This window comes from Rana temporaria, chromosome 3 (genome assembly GCF_905171775.1).
Source record: "Rana temporaria chromosome 3, aRanTem1.1, whole genome shotgun sequence".
Taxonomy (NCBI): Eukaryota; Metazoa; Chordata; class Amphibia; order Anura; family Ranidae; genus Rana; species Rana temporaria.
The window spans coordinates 154,662,518-154,682,505 of NC_053491.1; the positions used below are offsets into that span (position 1 = coordinate 154,662,518).

Below are 19,988 nucleotides of genomic sequence, written 5' to 3' on the forward strand. Positions count from 1 at the left end.
TATGAGACACTCTTCTGCCCACTGATATGAGACACTATTCTGCCCACTGATATGAGACACTATTCTGCCCACTGATATGAGACACTATTCTGCCCCCTGATATGAGACACTATTCTGCCCACTGATATGAGACACTATTCTGCCCCCTGATATGAGACACTCTTCTGCCCACTGATATGAGACACTATTCTGCCCCCTGATATGAGACACTCTTCTGCCCACTGATATGAGACACTATTCTGCCCACTGATATGAGACACTATTCTGCCCACTGATATGAGACACTATTCTGCCCACTGACACCAACAATGGGGTGTTATTTCTCCCAATGACACCAAGAATGGGGCATTATTCCTCCCCCAAAACCAAAGATAGGGCATGGTTTACTCCCACTGATGTCTGAAAAAAAGGATATTCCCACTGGCCACAGTCCAGCCCTGAAGGACAGTAAACTGGCCCTTTGTTTAATACGTTTGGAGACTCCTGGTTTAGTTATTAGTGGTGAGCCCTGAAAATTGATTGTCATGCTAACTATGAACATCACACCTTTGTGCATCACCTCATTTACTCTGCAGACGGGTTAAAAAGACTAGTTTGATGTCTTGTTGTACGTCTACCCTTGTCTGGAGCTTGTGCTGCCAATAACATTAGGTCGATTCAAAGGCTACGGTGCCAAGTATTGATATAACTGGATTTAACTAATGATGGCTATAACAGTCAACAAATCTATACCTAGGCAAATGAATTAGAAACAGCAATGTAGAGCATAATATATGCCACTAGCCACACAGTGCTCTTCTAGCCAAACAAAACTGCATAGTATTCCTTATTCAGCTGTGATATTATACGAAAATAAATGTAGGAAAGTGGAGCTAGCCTTATAGTAAACTAAGCATTCAAGACGTAACTATTTTTCCTGTACAACAGTGATTTAATATGTTGGTGTCTTGCTGTGACTGCATATCATTAAAGCAGTATTAAACCCCAACAAAATAATATTTGTGTCTTAGATGTGATGTCTGCATTAGTTTTCTTTTTGTAGGCTTTCTTTCTTTTATTTTCACCTGGTGATCCTGCCAGTAAGTCTGATAGGAGAGCTTACAATGGTCAGTTTTTATTTATTTATGTAAAATCTTTATTCCAAAAGAAAAAAAACACTTGCCCTGTGACTTCTTATAAAGTGTTATCTGGAGGTTGGCTTGTAAGTTGTTGGTGTATTTAAATCTGCTATTACATCTAACTCTCCCCACAGACTGACTGTCCAAATGCTGCTGTCCAAAGGTGTCTGCTGGGCACAAATTGCACTGTACCACATGTGAATCGCACAGGAAGGCACTGTGCGATTCCTGGTATGAACCAGCCCTATACACAATTGATTGTCTGCAATTGTACAATTCCAGAAATTTGGCTATTTGCCTTTAAAACTTTTTTGCTGCTTAGATTTTTTTTTTTTTTACTGACACATTTTCAGATCATATAGACTTTAAAAAAGAGGCATTTTAACGGAAACCCAGGAGACATGGGCTGCTATTGCTGATCTTTTCTTCTGAAAATGCTAGTTGTTTGACTTTCATGCTGATGTCCATGGTTTCAGTACTTCAATTTCAGGAGTTGTCGACCTGGAGCAGCAAATACAATGAGCAGAACTCCTGCTCTGGTTACTGGTCCAGGTGAGTGACTCTGAACAGGGGTGGACTGACAACTCATGGGGCCCCAGGGCAATAGAAGATTATGGGGCCCCTGGGCTTACAGATGGCCATCACGCCAGTGCAGCTAAAATCTCGGGATTTTCACATCAAAAGCATGTCAGTTTCGGACATATCAGGGACAGATGTAAAAAAAAACATAGATTTTTACATACTATCCCTGGTTTTACTGAGCCTGGCAACCCTGATGGGGCCCCCTAGTGGCATGGGGCCCTCGGGCAGTGCCCGAGTGACTCAATGGTCAGTCCGCCCCTGACTCTGAATATAGCATAAATCCAGCCCACTGAAAACAATGCTCTACTTGTGTGGCTGATACAGTTTTTAAAGCACTTTGGCAGCCCCCTGTCCCTGAGCAGCCCTGGTATAAAGTTCAGTGGTCGGGAGCATTTTACATAAAGCACATATAGCACTCTATAATGTACAGATATCCAAAAAAGTAATGTATATCACAGCATAAAGGTAGAGAGGACTTATTACATATGTGGGGAAAATGATAAGACTGTAGTTCAGGTTTAATGTTTGTGTATAGCCAATAGGTTTGTTTTTAGCTGAGTAAGGAAGGGTTAAAGAGATTGTAATCCTAAAAAAAAAAGATCCTTTTCCTTTAAAGCAGGTTTAATTGCACAGTACCTGTGCTGTCTAATCTTTCCCTTTCTATGCTGTAAAAAACGTAGTTGATCCTACCCGTTCCTGTGTCCCCCTATCTAAACTGACTCCTCTCTTCCCCCCTCTCCCCTTACCTTCTTGCCTTTCAGCTCCTCGTGTGTGAGCAATTTCCTCCCCACCCCTCCCCTCCTGCCACTATTAGTAACTGGCAGTAAAGTCAGAGTAGGATTACTGCCAACTCCTCTGTTATACCAAGGTATACTACAGTATAAATGTTTAAAATTATACCACTAAATACCTTTTAGATCGTTTCTGTGCGGTCACGTGACCTCCCACCGATCTAAGGGCTACTGTGGGAATTGCTGAGCGGAAAGCACAGCAGTCACGTGACTTCCCGCCGCTCTCCTCCACAATCCAAGGGCTACATCGTGAGGGGCTGAGCGGACAACAGAGCAGTCACGTGACCTCCTGGCTGATGTCAGAGGGGCATCTTTATCGGCATAATTTTAAACAAACATTTACACTGTGTAGTATACCTTGGTAGAGCAGACAGGCTGGCAGTAAACCTACTCTGACTTTACTCTGACTTTACCACCACTTTAAAGTCCTTCCTGGATTTTCATTTGTGTCTATACTGTTGGGGAAATTTCTATTTACTTCCTGTACCAGATACTCAACAGGATGTTTGAGTAAATGCAAGGAACTCAGGGGAATTCGGCTCCTGAGACTGTTGGAACAGATGCCCTAATTGGCAGATTGCCTCTTACCTTTTGTTCTGGTGAATACTCTACAGCTGAATTTAGATTTGTGTGTAGCCCGCTCTGTTCAACAGAAGTCAATTGTGGTCCTTCTGGAAAACCAGTACAGTGGAACCTGTGATTACGAGCATAATCCGTTCCAGGAGAATGCTTGTAATCCAAAGCACTCGCATATCAAAGCGAGTTTCCCCATAGAAGTCAAAGGTAATCCGAGGTTCCACTGTATTTGATCATTTAAAAAATGGGACAAACTGCATAGACCACTTGCTATTTTTTTTGCCACCATTTTGCTATGTTTCTAAAGCCAAACCCTGTACACACGATCGGTTTGTCCAATGAAAACAGACCGATGGACTGTTTTCATCAGTCAAACGGATCGTGTGTGGGCCCCATCGGTTTTGTCTGTAACTCCACACAGTAATGCAAGGCTTTCTCCCTGGTGTGGAGAAAGCCTCTTGAGGGGGAGGGGGCGAGCAGGAGTGTCAGGGCGCCCACTAACACACAGCTCCTTTCTCTGCCTGCAAAGTAGAGAGTGTCCTGACCCTCCTTCTCGCCCCCTCCCCTCTCAAAAGGCTTTCTCCACACCAGGGAGAAAGCCTCGCATTACGGTGTGTAGTTACAGTCAGAAGAACAGGAAGTGAGGATTTCTCAGAAGAAATAAGGACATTTAAAAGCAAAATTGAAGGATGAGGTAAGTGAAGGAGGACTGCACTAAGGTAAAGGAAGCTATTTAGGAAAAAATGTTTTTTCCTTTACAACCCCTTTAACATTCCAGCATCATGTCAAAATTGTGGGCAGTTTAACCACTTCCCGACCGCCGCATGTATATGTACGTCCACAGAATGGCACGTACAGGCAGATGGGCGTACAGGCACGTCCTTGCCTTCTAGTGGGTGGGGGGTCCGATCGGAAACCCCCCGCTACATGCGGCGGTCGGATTCCCCCGGGGAGCGATCCGGGACGACGGCGCGGCTATTCGTTTATAGCCGCTCCGTTGCAATCGCTCCCCGGAGCTGAAGAACGGGGAGAGCCGTATGTAAACAAGGCTTTCCCGTGCTTCACTATGGCGCTGCATCGATCGAGCGATCCCTTATATAGGGAGACTCGATCGATGACATCAGTCCTACAGCCACACCCCCTACAGCTGTAAATACACACTAAGTGAACACTAACTCCTACAGCGCCCCCTGTGGTTAACTCCCAAACTGCAACTGTCATTTTCACAATAAACAATGCAATTTAAATGCATTTTTTGCTGTGAAAATGACAATGGTCCCAAAAATGTGTCAAAATTGTCCGAAGTGTCCGCCATAATGCCGCAGTCATGAAAAAAATCGCTGATCGCCGCCATTAGTAGTAAAAAAAATAATTGATAAAAATGCAATAAAACTATCCCCTATTTTGTAAACGCTATAAATTTTGCGCAAACCAATCGATAAACGCCTATTGCGATTTTTTTTTTTACCAAAAATAGGTAGAAGAATACGTATCGGCCTAAACTGAGGAAAAAAAATTTTTTTATATATGTTTTTGGGGATATTTATTATAGCAAAAAGTAAAAAAATATAGAATTTTTTTCAAAATTGTCGCTCTATTTTTGTTTATAGCGCAAAAAACAAAAACCGCAGAGGTGATCAAATACCACCAAAAGAAAGCTCTATTTGTGGGGAAAAAAGGACGCCAATTTTGTTTGGGAGCCACGTCGCACGACCGCGCAATTGTCTGTTGAAGCGACGCAGTGCCGAATCGCAAAACCTGGCCTGGGCATTTAGCTGCCTAAAGGTCCGGGGCTTAAGTGTAAGAGTAAACATCTAAATCAAAAAACAAAATATAATGCTGTATATTGCAGCTTAACCGTTCTTAGATAGGGTGGTTGCATTTTTCTTCTTATTATTGTGCTTTTTTTTATATATATATTTTTTATATATATATTTGAGTAAAATGTTCTGTTCTTGCTGAAAATATACCTAATCTGCAAATAGAAAATGAATGTAGCCACCACAATGAAGAACCAGCGAGCTGCAATAAATTACATTTTGTTCTTGGGTTTAGTTATCCTTCAATCCTTTTGTCAAAAATTCTACAATATATAATTACCGTATTTATCGGCGTATAAACGCCCCTTAACTTAAAGAGGGAGGTTTCAGGGAAAAAACTTTCCACAACCCCCTGTGTATAACAAGCAGGCACAGTTTACTCTCTATTTTCAGGGTAAAAAAAGTGAGTGCATAAAGACAGTACATAAGATTCTGAATAACCTTATATGTTTTTAAACCAGGGCTGATAACCTCTTAACCCCCCTGACGGTAAACCCGAGCGCGACTCGGGGTTGGTTTTACATGTTAGGATCGGCAAACCCGAGTCACGCTCGGGCTGGACGGGCTTACCTTTCGCTGGATCCACAGGCTTGGTTTACTCACCTTGTCCCTGGATCCAGCGATGCCACCCGCTGTGTGAGCGAGCGGGACCTCCTCGCTCGATTCACAGTCCCCGTGTGACGCCGATCTCCGTTCCCTGCGACGTTACGACGCACGGGGACGGAGAACGGCGCCAAATTCAAAAAAGTAAACAAACACATTACATACAGTATACTGTAATCTTATAGATTACAGTACTGTATGTAAAAAATACACACCCCCCTTGTCCCTAGTGGTCTGCCCAGTGCCCTACATGTACTTTTATATAATAAAAAATGTAATTTCTGCCTAAAAACTGTAGATTGTCCAAAAGTGTCCCTTTATGTCAAAAATGGTTTTAGATCAGCTAGAAAACAGCGATAATAAATTATAATCACTTGCAGAATTGTGCGATAGCGATTTGCGGGGAAATTCGTCATAAAAAAAATAAAATAATGACAGCGACAATTCTGCAACTGCAAATTTCAGTGATTTTGAGTTGATTACATTATTGAATAATTTTTATTATAATTATATTATTATTTGTTATAATTATTTATAATTATTTATTATATTATAATTTATAATTTTGTTTTAAAAAAAAAAATCATACCCGGGATGCCTACAAGACTCTTGCTTGGTCAGATTTAAGTGAGTTATTTCTAAAAATTGCAGGCCTACAGTATAAAACACCAATTTCCTTGCAAAATAAATGTACCGCTTTTGGTACGTAATTCCAGACAGAATCATACCGCCAGGGAGGTTAACACGCTCATTCGCTAGCGAATTGCAAATATACAGATGGAATGAGTGAGACAAACACAAATTGTTTTAAAGTAATAAACATTTTATCATAATATATTTTGCTTCTGTACACAGGATATAGTTTTTACAATTTGACAATTTTGGCACAGCAGGGATTGCTGACACAACACTGCCTCCTGTCCAAATAAATCTTTATAAAATATATATGTATATATATAATGTAGCTATTTACATTCAGTTCCAATAAGAGTGCCTTGAATTTTCCCAGATTACAGTCCAACAGTTCCATTAACATTTATGGTGCCTCCACTTTCTGGTGGCCAGAGTCAGCTGAATGTCTTTCTTCTGCAAATGGAAGACCCTGTTGACCACAGCTTTTCCATGTTGGACGTTACCAGCAATAACATAGGTCATAGACCTGGAGTGACGGATCATACGTTGTCCGCAATTGTCATTGATGCGCAGCCACTGTTCGATCATGTTGCGTGTGTCATATGGAAACAGCTGTCCCTGTTTAATAAATTCTACTGGACCCTCTGTCATAAACTCGTAATGCCCTTGGGTAATCTTTCTTCTTGCTAGTTTTACTTTCACAGCTGTAAAAAAAAAAAAAAAGAAGAAGGTTAATACATTATCGTAGATGTGTAATTAAACAATTATACATTGGCTTTTACTGAATTTTATCAACGCTGAAGGGTCCACAACAGGGCAGCGTGTGATTTATTTTTACAGAGCTTTTTCAGCCCTGTCGCAATTAAAAGCCTAATGATGTACTTTACTCAATACTATCTGTGGGATGATTGAACATACAAGCTATTAACACTATCAGTCAATTAGTATTATCACAGCCTCCCACTGTTTTACAACACCTAGTGAAGCCTTTAGGCATGCAACTGTAGCAAAGAAATTTGCATTTATGACTGTATTTTCATTCTGTTCCAATATCATGATATTAAATCACAGTATATTGAAGCTAAATAAAAGCTGATTGTTACTACATTTTCAGTAAGTAGATATCTTGATGAAGATCCAAGAAAAGAAAACAAATGAAAGTTCTATTTTACAGTGAAATAATGCAATACGGTGCAATAAAGCATTTGGGGACCCGACAGATTTGCTCCTGCTGGAAGTCTAATTTTAGTGTACAGTCATAGGCATCCTCAAACTACAGCCCTCCAGCTGTTGTATAACTACACATCCCATCAGGGAATTTTAACACACTGACATTCACAGACATGACTAGGCATGATGGAAATTGTAGTTCCTGAACAACTGGAGGGCCGTAGTTTGAAGACCCCTGGTATAAGGTAAGAACAGGTTGCATATAGGCAGATACTGCACTAGATTATGTCACTGTATAAAAGATGTCATAACATCCTCAAGTAAGCAGAGCACCTCATTACACTAGACTGTTAAGCTGCGTACACACGATCAGTCCATCCGATGAGAACGGACCGATGGACCGTTTTCATCGGTTAACCGATGAAGCTGACTGATGGTCTGTCGCGCCTACACACCATCGGTTAAACAACCTATCGTGTCAGAACGCGGTGACGTAAAAAACACAACGACGTGCTGAAAAAAACGAAGTTCAATGCTTCCAAGCATGGGTCGACTTGATTCTGAGCATGCGTGGATTTTCAACCAATGGTTGTGCCTACTAGCAATCGTTTTTTTTCCCATTGGTTAGGAATCCATAGGTTAAATTTAAAGCAAGTTTGCTTTTTTTTAACCGATGGTTAAATAACCTATGTGGCCCACATACAATCTGTTTTGACCGATGAAAACGGTACATCAGTCCTCTGTTTAACCTATCGTGTGTACAAGGCCTTAAGCTGGAAATATATAGATTCAAAATTTGCATGTTCCAAGCAGGGACCCGCTGGTTGAATAAAAAAGAAAAAAAAAATGAATGCATGGCCAGCTTTAGCCCTTAGCAGGAGTTAGACTCAACCTGACGCTTTGCTTAAATTTTCTCTTAACAAAATGTATATCTACGAATTATAACACTGACTCATTGGGAATAATTTACTAAAGGCAAATAGGTTCACACTTCAAGGGAATTTCCCTTTAGTTTAGTGAATGTGGTGAAAATTATACTTTACAAAAAATAGCCAATCGTGTACAAGCAAAAAACAAAACAAAAAACAGTATGTTTGCTCGTCATGATGTAATAGGCTATTCTTTGTAAAGTACATTTTCACCACATTCACTAAACTAAAGGAAAATTCCCTTACAACGTGAACAGCCTATCCGCAATTGGTAAATCAACCCCACTGGATTCAGTACTGAGTTTCTGACCTAGAATGGAACACACGTTTCAGTTTACTCTGGCCAGCGAGTCAAAGTATTGAAACCAGGGCCATATTTACACCAATGGTAGGCAGCAGAGACAAAGAGGCAGATTTTCCTCTTATAGCGATGGGCTACACATTGGGGCATCCAAAGTTGTGTTCCTATAGGTTGCAGTAATTGAAATTTAGCCCCTATTAAAGCCATAGTACACACGTCCGAGGAACTCGACGGGCAAAACTCATCGTTTTGCTCGTCGAGTTCTGTGTGAAGCCGCCGAGGATCTCGGCGAGCCAACTTTCCTCATTGAACAACGAGGAAATAGAGAACATGTTCTCTATTTGGCTTGACGAGGAACTCGTCGGCTTCCTCGGCCGAAAGTGTACAGGCGACCGGGTTTCTCGGCAGAATTCAGCTCCGACCGAGTTTGGTCGTGTGTACGGGGCCATAAACCTAGCATGACGGCCAAGAGCCTAGCATTATTAAAAGGAAGCTAGAAATAACAGACATGAACCTTTTTTTTTCTACCTGTTTAGACATGTTTTAGTTAAAGAAAAAAAAATCACAGAATGCCTCCCTCTCTCTGCCAACATAAATAATGGAACTTACCAAAGTCATTGTCACAGAAAGCATTCAGGGCAGTTTTATATGAATAAGTCTCTTCAATCAGTGGGCATCCCTGACATGTTGGCTTTGGCAGTTCTGCAATGAAAACAGATCTACATTTTAATATTACAGAAAGACAGGATACATAGTACAGTATATGGAATAATAACACAAAAAGATAAAATAGCATTATTTACTTATAATATACTATGCAAAAGATAAAATAGTATTAAATACTTATAATATACTATGCGCAAAAAGATAAAATAGTATTAAAAACGTATAATATAATATGCGCAAAAAGATAAAATAGTATTAAATACTTATAATATAATATGCGCAAAAAGATAAAATAATATTAAATACTTATAATATAATATGCGCAAAAAGATAAAATAGTATTAAATACTTATAATATACTATGCACAAAAAAAGATAAAAACATATTAAATACTTATAATATACTATGCAAAAAAAGATAAAAACGTATTAAATACGTATAATATACTATGCAAAAAAAGATAAAAACGTATTAAATACGTATAATATACTATGCACAAAAAAATATAATAATATTAAATACACATAAATATGGGCTAACATGCCATTTCAATTAAGGTAATTCTTAATAAAATATGTTTATGAAGGGTTATTTGATACCCATCATGGATTAATAGTACATGTTTTCTTTCCTTCTAGCAAAAAATCAGCAGTTACATCATTCAAATTCTATAGCTATTTACTTTACACATTAATCCGGATAGTAGTTACCTTTGTATTTGTTCTGGTACTCTTTGCCAAGGTTGTCAAGGCACATGTTATCTCCAGCAGGAAACCGGTCACAGTTAAGGCTTTCAGGCCAGGATTGGTCATGGCATGCCAACACAGGGGCACAGCTGTCTCTCACAGACTCACACATGCTGCGACAAGGTTGGATGAACCTGCAAAAAAGAGGTCAGGTCAATTTCAGGTCTAGTCCACTGTAATTGCACTATTGTACTATCTAGAGTCATGTTTTTATTACAATTGATTCCCTGCTAAATGGAACCTCCCTTGACACTAATGTCCTGCTGGGAGACCAGTGCTTTGGCTGTGTCTGTGTGTTTTTACAAAGCCAAATTTGCACATCAATATAAATACTATTAGCATGTGTCAGACCTTTAAATCTTTTTTTAATTCTAGGTTTTATTCCATAGAAAAAGGCATTAAAAAGCCAGAAAATTACACGAACAGGGCCCAACAAAACAGATTTTTTTAAAATTGATGGAAATGTATTTAGTCCCCTTCTTAAAGCACTGTAATACAGCAAATACCATTATGGCCATCTTTAAAATTACAGATGTAATTCTCAGTAGCAAACACATAAAAACGGATACCCCCCCCCCCCTTAAACTTAAACTCCATACACACTATACAACTTGTGTTGTCTGATTTCCTTTAGATTGACCAAATCCATGTAGTGCAAGGGCCTGCCTGATTGCATACAAATTGAAACTCTTAAGGTTTGACCACATATTATATGGTTTTGGTAAATCTGAAGGACACAATCTACAGAAAATTGTATAGTGTGTAACCAGCTTTAGTTAATAAATTGATAAGAACATGTTCCAACGTAATGCCTGAAAGAACAATTTTTGTAACCTAGTCTATAGTAAGCTTCATTCCATGTCTAAGGAGAAGGTACTTACGTATCCATGCAGACAGGGGAGAAGAGGGAACACAAAAAGGTTCGGGCATATGGGTGGCAGCCGGTATTCAGCAGTTTATGCCATTCAGCAGACTTGGACACAACTTCTGCCATGCTGGTGTGCCCAAACAGATTGGGAAGTCTCATTTCCGTATAGCCAACATCATGGCACATGCTCAAGTCTTCAGGTATAGAGATACATCTTGTGGATAATCCCATGTCAAATGCTTTGCTAAGTCCAGCAAGGAAAGTACCAAAGAGAAAAACGATGGAGGAAGAAGTCATCTTGGCTGAGATGTCAATGCTTGCTCAAATGCTTAGGTACTGACAATGCTGAGCTCTCAGCCTCTTATATACCTGCAAATAGTCTCCAGCCCATTCATTATCCACAGCTTATCAAAACACACAAGACGCAACTTAGACTCATTGCCCACTCAGGTGATTGTTGTGATAACTAAAAAAGGCGGAGACACCCCGGCATGGCAGACATTTCTTGAAAGTGATGTTTGCATAATAGATCTTATTACTTTGAAAGTGGGAAAACTACTGTAACATGTAGACTGGGATATTAAAATAGAACAAATTGGGGTATTGTTATGTACATGCTAAGTGGTAAGTGGAGGCAACCTGGACAGACTGGCTGTCTCCTGAGCTGGGCCAGTCTGCATTGTGCTGTACCAACCTGACATATCCTAGGGATGGACTTATCAACAGAACATGCTTTGCTATTGCTAATTGCTCTATGTCTCTAAGTACATTTTTACAGTCTAATAGGAACCTTTTACCTACGTTACCAGACATGATCAAATCTTCTGGCATTTGGATAATTTTGAGTCTGGAGCCTATCATAATTAACAGACTTTACAAATGATTTGTTTCATGCTCTGATCTTGTGGGTAGATGACACAGAATGGTAGGGTGGCAAGTTTCCTGTATAGAAAATACAGTCATATCTTTTATCATGGAAACCCTAAAAAGAAACGTAGGCAACCTGCAGCACCTCCTTTTTGAAAGGACTACAAGTCCCAATTTGCCACAGCAAGTCCACAATTTCTAATGTTTTATAATGCCAGTTTCACACAACTCAGGGTTAAATCTCATGATGGAACTTCTACTGCAGCTAAGTAATAATTTACCATTCTCTGACCAACATCATGGGCTTATTTTATTAACAGGCAAGAAAATATTGATCAGAACTAATGTTTCTTCACACTAATATGTAAAATAATTTGTTTGCAAAAATATGTTTTAATTATTTGCAAAAATACCTTGAAGCCGGGTTCACACTTATGCAAATTGAATGCGCGTTTCCCCGCATTCAATTGACATAGCAGGAGAATGTGACTGGCTCTCTATGGAGCCGGTTCACATATCTCCACAGCGGGTCCGGTGCGGTGTGCCGGAAAAACGTGTGCCCTTTTTTGCTGCATTTCAGGTTAGATTTCAGCCCAAAATTTGGGCTGAAATCGGACCTGAAACGATGACCCAGCACGCAACGGACCCCTGCTGTGAGCCGCATGCGGAGACAGTGTGAACCCGGCCTCATGCTGCATACTTGGTGCAGTTTTCAGCACACCCTCTACAGGTATTGATGATAATTCATGCAAAACGCTATTACGCGCCCATTCAAATTATGCATTGCCTTGGCGCAACATGTTGCAAACATTTTCAGTGTGGTGGCAGTGGATGAAGTGCACCACAATGAGGTTGATTTACTAAAACTAGAGAGTGCAAAATCTGGTGCAGTTCTGCATAGAAACCAATCATTTATTTTTTTCAAAGCTTAATTACCGTATTTATCGGCGTATACCGCGCACTTTTTTCCCCTTAAAATAAGGGGAAAATCGTGGGTGTGCGATATACGCCGATACCCGCTTCCCACGCTCAGTTTTAAGCCTCCACCGACATATACCGAGCGCAGTACACTCGGGTACATTCGGCCAGGCTCGGCTTCGCTCGTGGTCACGCTCTGTGACGTTTATGCGTGATAAGCCGAGCGTGGCCGAATGTGCCCGAGTGTACTGCGAACGGTATATGTCGGCGGAGGCTTCAAACTGAGCGCGGGAAGCGGGGATTCGACTCGGAGACAGCGCGGGAGAAGCCGGGAGGACACCACCGAGGCCGCGGACGGACGCCGGACCGGACAAGGACGCCGGGCAAGACACCAAAACTGTAAGTAATAAAATGTTTTTTTTTACAAGAATTTAGGGTCAACATTAGGGGTGCACGCTATACGCCGGAGTGCGCAATACCTCGATAAATACGGTAAACAAACTGAAGTTGAAAGCTGATTGGCTACCATGGACAGCTGCACCAGATTTTGCACTCTTTAGTTTTAGTAAATCATCCCCAATGTATGGTACTTGGTACATGCAATGCCCACTATTATAATGGTACATTGGGGTATTTGTGACTTTGAAATAATGTGCAGTAGAAAGACCTGTATCCTTGGCTCAGCTGGGAATACACGTTTATATGCAATGTTGTTCCCTGACTTCAGTGAATGCTTAGTAAAATTACTATTTTCTGCAGAGAAAAATGAGCAGTGCTCAGGTACAGAGATCATAAACCATGCCTTGAAGTCCCGTCATTCAGAGAAAATCATTGTTCGTCTGTTATCCACAGTCTGCTCAACTACTGATTTTGATATTGATGACAATACTAGTGAAAATTGAGACAGATATGAAAATACACAGCCAGATAAATCCCATGTACATATTAAAAGAAGCTTTGTAATAGCCATTTTTTGAGATTCAGAAATGTGGATTATGTCACACAGAGATTTTTCTACTTTCTCCACAATAGAGGGGATAGGCCTCACACTACTTCTTGGCTACCTGGGGAAGAAGGGTCACAGCCTGTTCCAACAGTACATGATCATTGAAAAGACAGGTAGACATTATTTCTGATAAGACCCAGTTCCTCTGTGGGCATCATTAAATAAGTCCTGCAGTTTCCAGAAAAGTGTTCTCAATGAGTAGTATTGACTCAAATTTTTTTTTTTTATATATATACGTATATATATATATATATATATATATGTTACATTTTTAGAAAGAAAAAACAATGTGGAAGTGGGATCTAGATCAGAAACTCCTTTCTTCCTCAAAAGTACTATGCTAGAGAATAGTATATATTAAAGGGGTTGTAAAGGTACATGTTTTTTCACCTTAATGCATTCTATGCATTAAGGTGAAAAAATATCCGAGCATTAGCGACCCCTTCCTGACCCCTCGAAAGTCCCACGCCGTGGCTTCTTGGCCGGGCTTCTAGCTCATTCATTGGTTTATTTAATGCAGCGCAGCCAATCACATCCGATGATGCGCCGGGGGCGAGTGATACAGTAGGCAGCTATAGCTCACTGTATAGGCTGTATCACTGGAGCGCGCCAGCAAGAACTAACCCCCATGCGAGAAAGCTTGCATGAAGGTGGATAGTTCTTGCGGGGGGGGAGCCGAGACAGCCGCCGAGGGACCCCAGAAGACCAGGATCAGGGCCACTCTCTGCAAAACGAGCTGCACAGTGGAGGTAAGTATAACATGTTTGTTATTTTACAAAAAAATGTTTTTCCTTTTAGTGTTCCTTTAACAATACCCATCTTCCAATGAGAAAGAGTGTAAACTAAAGTTACAGCATAACATAGATATGGTTAGAATCAGTTAAGTCAGAATCTTTTATACCTTTTACGTATATACAAGTTGTATAAAAAATCTTGACATACAACATCAAATTATATTTTATACAAGTCTAGATTCAAACTAGTATTCACTTTAATGGCTGGTTCACACTGGTCCAACATGCTCTGACTTCCAGAGCACAAGTCGCATGACATGTCCAAATGAATGGTTAGTCTTAACTGGTCCGACTTGTGTTGGTCCGACTTTGAAAATGCTCCCTGCACTACTTTGGTCCGACTTGGGCACAATTTCAGCCTATTGATTTAAATGTAAGTCGCCTCCAAGGCGGATCATCATCTTAACTGATCCGACTTGTGGCATTCGGCGTGAGGTTTCCTCCATACCAGAAGCAAAGGAATTGTTTTGATTGGTCAAAGGACAAGTTGCAATCATCTCAAAGTCAGACCTTGTTCATTGAAGTAGCATAGAAGTCAGACCTGAAGTTACAGGGCAAAGTCGGATGGGAATTCGTACAACTTTCGTGTCGGAGCAGTGTGAACATAGCCTCACTCCCTATTCTCAACATATTTCACCATATACCATAGCTTCTTCAGGATTGGTAGTTGACAATGTCCATACATCAGTTGAACTACCCGTGTGGGTACCCGATATGGTGTGACAAGTTATGTATATGCACGTGGAAGACTTGTTGAATATCATGTGGCTCATCATCAAATCCTAATAATACTTACATGGCTTATTTACATCATTAATGGTTAACATACCGAAAAATGCACTGCACCCCTAATATATAGTCTTCTACAACTCATATTTTCAGTACAAAGATTAAAAAGGTATTTTCTTTAGCTATAGTAGCAGTTGTGACAGTTGTGTTTTTCTCTATATTGCACAGTACACATTGGATCCAGGAATAAGACATTAATTTGTTTTTAAAAATGTATAACTATGAGTTCTGAGAATGGAAAAAGTAAAGTGTCTATTCCTGCAGATCTGCAGACGTTATATTACTGCAGCAGTCTGCCACAAACAAGCTGGCTATACTGTTACACACATGGCACTATATTAATTAGCCTCATATTAAGGAGATAACATAAAAAGACTTGGATATGCATAGACTGTATTCACTATGAGTGAGCGGGTGCAGACACCTGTCTTGATATCAGACAGAGATGCCTGTCTCCCAGGACTCATTAGGAGGAGACAAGACTGGGGTAATTACCTGGACTGATAAAACACCCATCCATTAACACTTCATTGTCAAGTTCATCAAGCAGAAGCTGCTCATAGTCTCACTTATTTGCTATCTAAATACTTTTTGTTTTACATTTTAAAGAAAATTGGATTAAACTTCAAAGTTTCTTTAGCATATAGCACCAAATTCATCACGGGAAATGCATCCCCTAAAAGCTGAGGTTTTAATAGTTCTGTAAAATATCAGCCTTGTCCCTAGCCTTTTATCTCACATCCGATTTATTAATCGGCGGCTATTGCCGGAAATAGCACCGTCCGAATCGGTGAGGCGCCACACCGATTCCTAAAAGTGGTTCCTGTACTACTTTTGGCGACTTCAGGGGCGATTTGAATAGAAATCTGTGCATGAAGCCACACAGATGTCTGTCAAATCCCCGATTTTGGACTGCATTGACGGTTTCTAACCCGCATCAGTGTGAACCTGTGCTGAAGCACATTTAGGCCTCATGCACACTGGACGTATTTACAGCTGCTGTTTTTGGCTTTAGACGTTTTTTTTCTGCAGCCAATAAACTCCCCAGAATGTTCTCCTTTGTGTCCATGCACACATAGAAGTTTTTGACAGGGGCGTTTTCTGGCTTGGAAAAAAAATAACAGAACTAGTTTTTCAGTTGTAAAAACGTTCCAACTCTGAAAAAAGCTTAAAAACACTGAAAAACTTGGCGATTATCAATGTTTTTGAGCCATAAGCTTTTGTGGGAGTATAATTATGTTAAAAAAGCTAAAAGACACTACAGCTAAAGAACGCTACTGCAAAAACGCTGAAAAACTCATCCTACAGCTTTCTACAACTAACACTACTGGCTTTTTGCATGAGGTTAAAGTGGTCATACATTTCGGAAAACAATTGCTCCAAAATGAACAGTGATATCCCTACTACGTACGCAGTAATATACATGCGTCTTTCAGTGCAATCTCCCCAGTACCGAAGATGAGCCTGTACTGTTTAGTGCCATATTATCTCTCTTTCATTACTTTTTTTCTCATAGACAAAAAGAAAATCGGACAAGGTTTCTTATCTACAATATATCTTCAGTGCTAAAGACAGAAATAGATGGTTCAAATCTTGGCCAGTTCAGCAGGGACCGGACAAGATTCAAACCATGTATGGGCAGGCTAGTTGGACCCAAGTTGATCAACTTGGGTCCAACTAGCCTGCCCATACACAGCCAGAAGAATACTAAAGCTCTGCGGGAGGGATTCTCTTGAATCAATTAACGCTGACCGTGGTTGCATGAAAGAAAATCACACCAGCTATGGTCAGCTTAGGAGCTCCAAGTGAATATTCTTATCACCTCTTGCCATGCAAAAAAATCATATAAAAGCAGTCAACTTCGTTAATATTATACAGAATTTATAAAGTGCCAACAGTCAAGATTTCACAAAATAAAGGGAGACAATGCAGTGACAGATCAAGGCAAGAGGGTTAGGGGGTCCCTGCTCATAATAGCTTACAATCTATTAACTGTGTGGGGATGAGTTGTTCAAGAAAGTAAAGCCTCGTACACACAATGAGATTTTCGGATGACCGTTCGTCCGTTTTTTTTTTTTTTTGATCCAAAAGAAAAGTTTATTGAAGCACTGGTAAAAACTTACATACATCGAGAAAATTTTCAGGCATCAAGCATCAGATTACATTCCAATACAAATTTCAGCAGCTGTAAACCATAACACTTCGCCGCTCACATGCATGGTTAATTCCACTCCCTCCCGACCCCACCCGGCCTCCCCCATCTCACAGGAGCTTCACCCATAATCCAGAGGCCGTTCACCGTGACCGACCAGGGTTCAAGTTGCTTTGCTCAACCGAGTATCCTACCCGTGACCAGGTCCACCGGGGCCAAGCCCGGTACATCTAGCCACCCACCCCACAGCTTCTCAAACTTCTGGGAGCATCCTCTATGTTGGTAGATCACCTTCTCCTTTCGGAGCATTTCCCCCATCACATTGATCCACTCCTTCATACTGGGAGGTTCCTCCGCTATCCAATGAGACATTATAAGTTTCCGAGCTAGGAATAAAGATCTAATGACCGCCACTCTAGTACCCTCCTCCCATTCCAGGTCTTCCAAAATAAGAAGCAGGCACCGTTTTGGGTCAATAGGCATTGATATCTTGACCGTTCGTCCGTTTTAAGTTGCATGCTAGTCTAGTGTCAAAAGACAGGTTACTCACAATTCCCGTAGGACAGAATACAACTTCAGAAGTGACGTAATATGTTGACTAGTTTTGTATGCATTCTTTCATTTCTGAGCATGCGTAGTCTTGCTCCTACGACTTTTTTAGTGTGAAAACTGTGCTAATTAAACTAAAATCGGGCATAGAGTTCGGGTACAACAACATTTTTATAGTCTGCACATCCAGCTTTTGTTGGACGGAAAAACGGAATCGACTGTCGAAAGCACGGCACTAACGATTCGAAAATTGGCAGATCGTTCGTCGGACTAAATTTTACATCCGATTTTCGTAAGGTGTGTACGGGCCTTAAGATTCAGATGCTAGTTAGAGGTGAGATAGACTTCCCTGAAGAGAAAAGTTTTCAGGGTTCGATTAAAGGCAGATAGAGTTGTAGATAGCTGTACAGGTTGAGATCAGGGGTTCCAGAAGAAGGCTCTGGGCATATGCCTATGGGGAGGTGACAAGGGAGCTTGTGACTGAGCAAGAAGTCTTGGGAGGAGCAAATTGGATGGTTTGGTTGATATTTTAAGAGAGGGTCGGTGATGTAGCTGGGGGCAGAGTTGTGGATTACTTTGACAAACTTTATCAGCGGATTGGCAAATAGGGGTGGCAGACACTGAACAGTTGGTAAGGTGGATGAGTCTGGCAGTGGCATTCTTGATAGACTGAAGGGGGATAGTCTGTGTATAGGCAGGCCAACTAGGATGGAGTTGCCATAGTAATTGTGAGAGATAACAATAAAGTGAACTGATAGTTTGGTGGTATCATTGGTTAAGGCAGGCCATAAATGGTGCAACCAGTTTTTGCAGGAAAGAAATTTGCACTATTCTCCCATCAACACATGCAGTGCTGACAGAGGAATCCCTCCTGCTGAGCCATTATCTGCTCCCGGCGGGGGCTGGTGGGGGAAGCCGTCCCCACCAGGAGAAGACAGTCATTATCACTAGTGGCTATAGCAGCCGTGAGTGATAATCGCAAGTGAATTTGGCAGGCTGGTTGTGCCCAAGTTGATCAATCCATAAACTTGGTACATTCATCCTGTCCACACATGGTTCTAATCCTTAGTGCTAAAATAAGGGTGCTTTGTTTTGCTAATCTGAAGGGCGAGCGAGAAGAGAGATGAGATCATCTCTCACCGCCCGCATCGCCGCTCTTCCCCGCTCACAGCGGGGCTGCTATAATGCTGTAAAAAAAAAAAAAAAAAACACGCTCACAGCGGGGCTGCTAAAATGCTGGAAAAAAAAAGACTTTGTATGCACACAACCCTACACCTGTGCTTGATTCAGAGTAAGACAAAGAACTGACTTTACAGGCAAGTACAAGACACAGGCTGGATTGTAGGATGCTACCTTCAAGTGATTACACACTGGCAAAACTTTTAAAAATGCCTCCCTTGGGCATACACCTATAAGGCTGAATTCACACTATGTGGGGTGAGATGTTTTACTGTAAATGTAAAACATCCTTCACCACAAGGACACACACGAAAAAATTGTTTCCTAGATGTCCCATTAACACTGCAAAGCACCCCCCCCCCCCCATTACCGCTGCTCTACCTCACTAGTCACTACCCGCTACTCCAGGTTTGCCGCTTGCCTGTGACCTAATGCGCACACCTGTGCTGCCACCATGGCAGTGACAATCCACATCTGGTGGAAAATGACAAGCTGCATCTGATGACAGGTGACGCGGCAAGTGACAATCTGAATCTGGTGGCAGGCGATGTGGCAAGGGACAAAATGCATCTGGTGACAGGCAGCTTGGCAAGTGACCCTCCGCATCTGGTGGCAGGCAACGTGACAAGTGGCAAAATGCATCTGGTGGTAGGCGACGTGGCAAGTGGCAAAATGCATCTGGTGGCAGGCAGCGTGGCAAGTGACAAGCTGCATATGAAAGCAGGCGATGTGGCAAGTGACAATCCGTATCGGGTGGCAGGTGACGTGGCGAGTGACACTCTGGCACATTCTGCATTATGGTGAGTTGAACTATTTGATTGTATATTACAATTTAATAATAGAAATAATGCGCTTTAATAATCCTGACACCATATCAATCATTGTGCCGGGATGATTGAAGCGCTAACACCAGCCATTACCCCGATAAAT

General features: G+C 41.2%; 1 protein-coding gene across 1 annotated transcript; it reads right to left on the reverse strand.

The window, feature by feature from the left end:
• Positions 1-6,298: 6,298 nt before the first annotated feature.
• On the reverse strand, positions 6,299-11,416 carry LOC120930319 (secreted frizzled-related protein 5-like). The gene is made up of 4 exons (XM_040341527.1): positions 10,818-11,416; positions 9,901-10,070; positions 9,133-9,225; positions 6,299-6,827 (listed from the first exon to the last, which is right to left on the reverse strand). Exons 1-4 carry the CDS (start codon positions 11,099-11,101, stop codon positions 6,520-6,522), a joined length of 855 nt encoding a protein of 284 aa, XP_040197461.1. The 5' UTR covers positions 11,102-11,416; the 3' UTR covers positions 6,299-6,519.
• Between the last annotated feature and the right edge of the window lie 8,572 nt (positions 11,417-19,988).

Excerpts from the sequence above, each read along its gene's own strand:
- LOC120930319 (XM_040341527.1), bottom strand. The coding sequence starts at position 11,101 with ATGACTTCTTCCTCCATCGTTTTTCTCTTTGGTACTTTCCTTGCTGGA. Across the intron at positions 10,071-10,817 it reads TCCCCTGTCTGCATGGATAC|GTTCATCCAACCTTGTCGCA; the intron begins GTAAGTACCTTC and ends TCTTTTTTGCAG. Across the intron at positions 9,226-9,900 it reads GTACCAGAACAAATACAAAG|AACTGCCAAAGCCAACATGT; the intron begins GTAACTACTATC and ends TTTTCATTGCAG.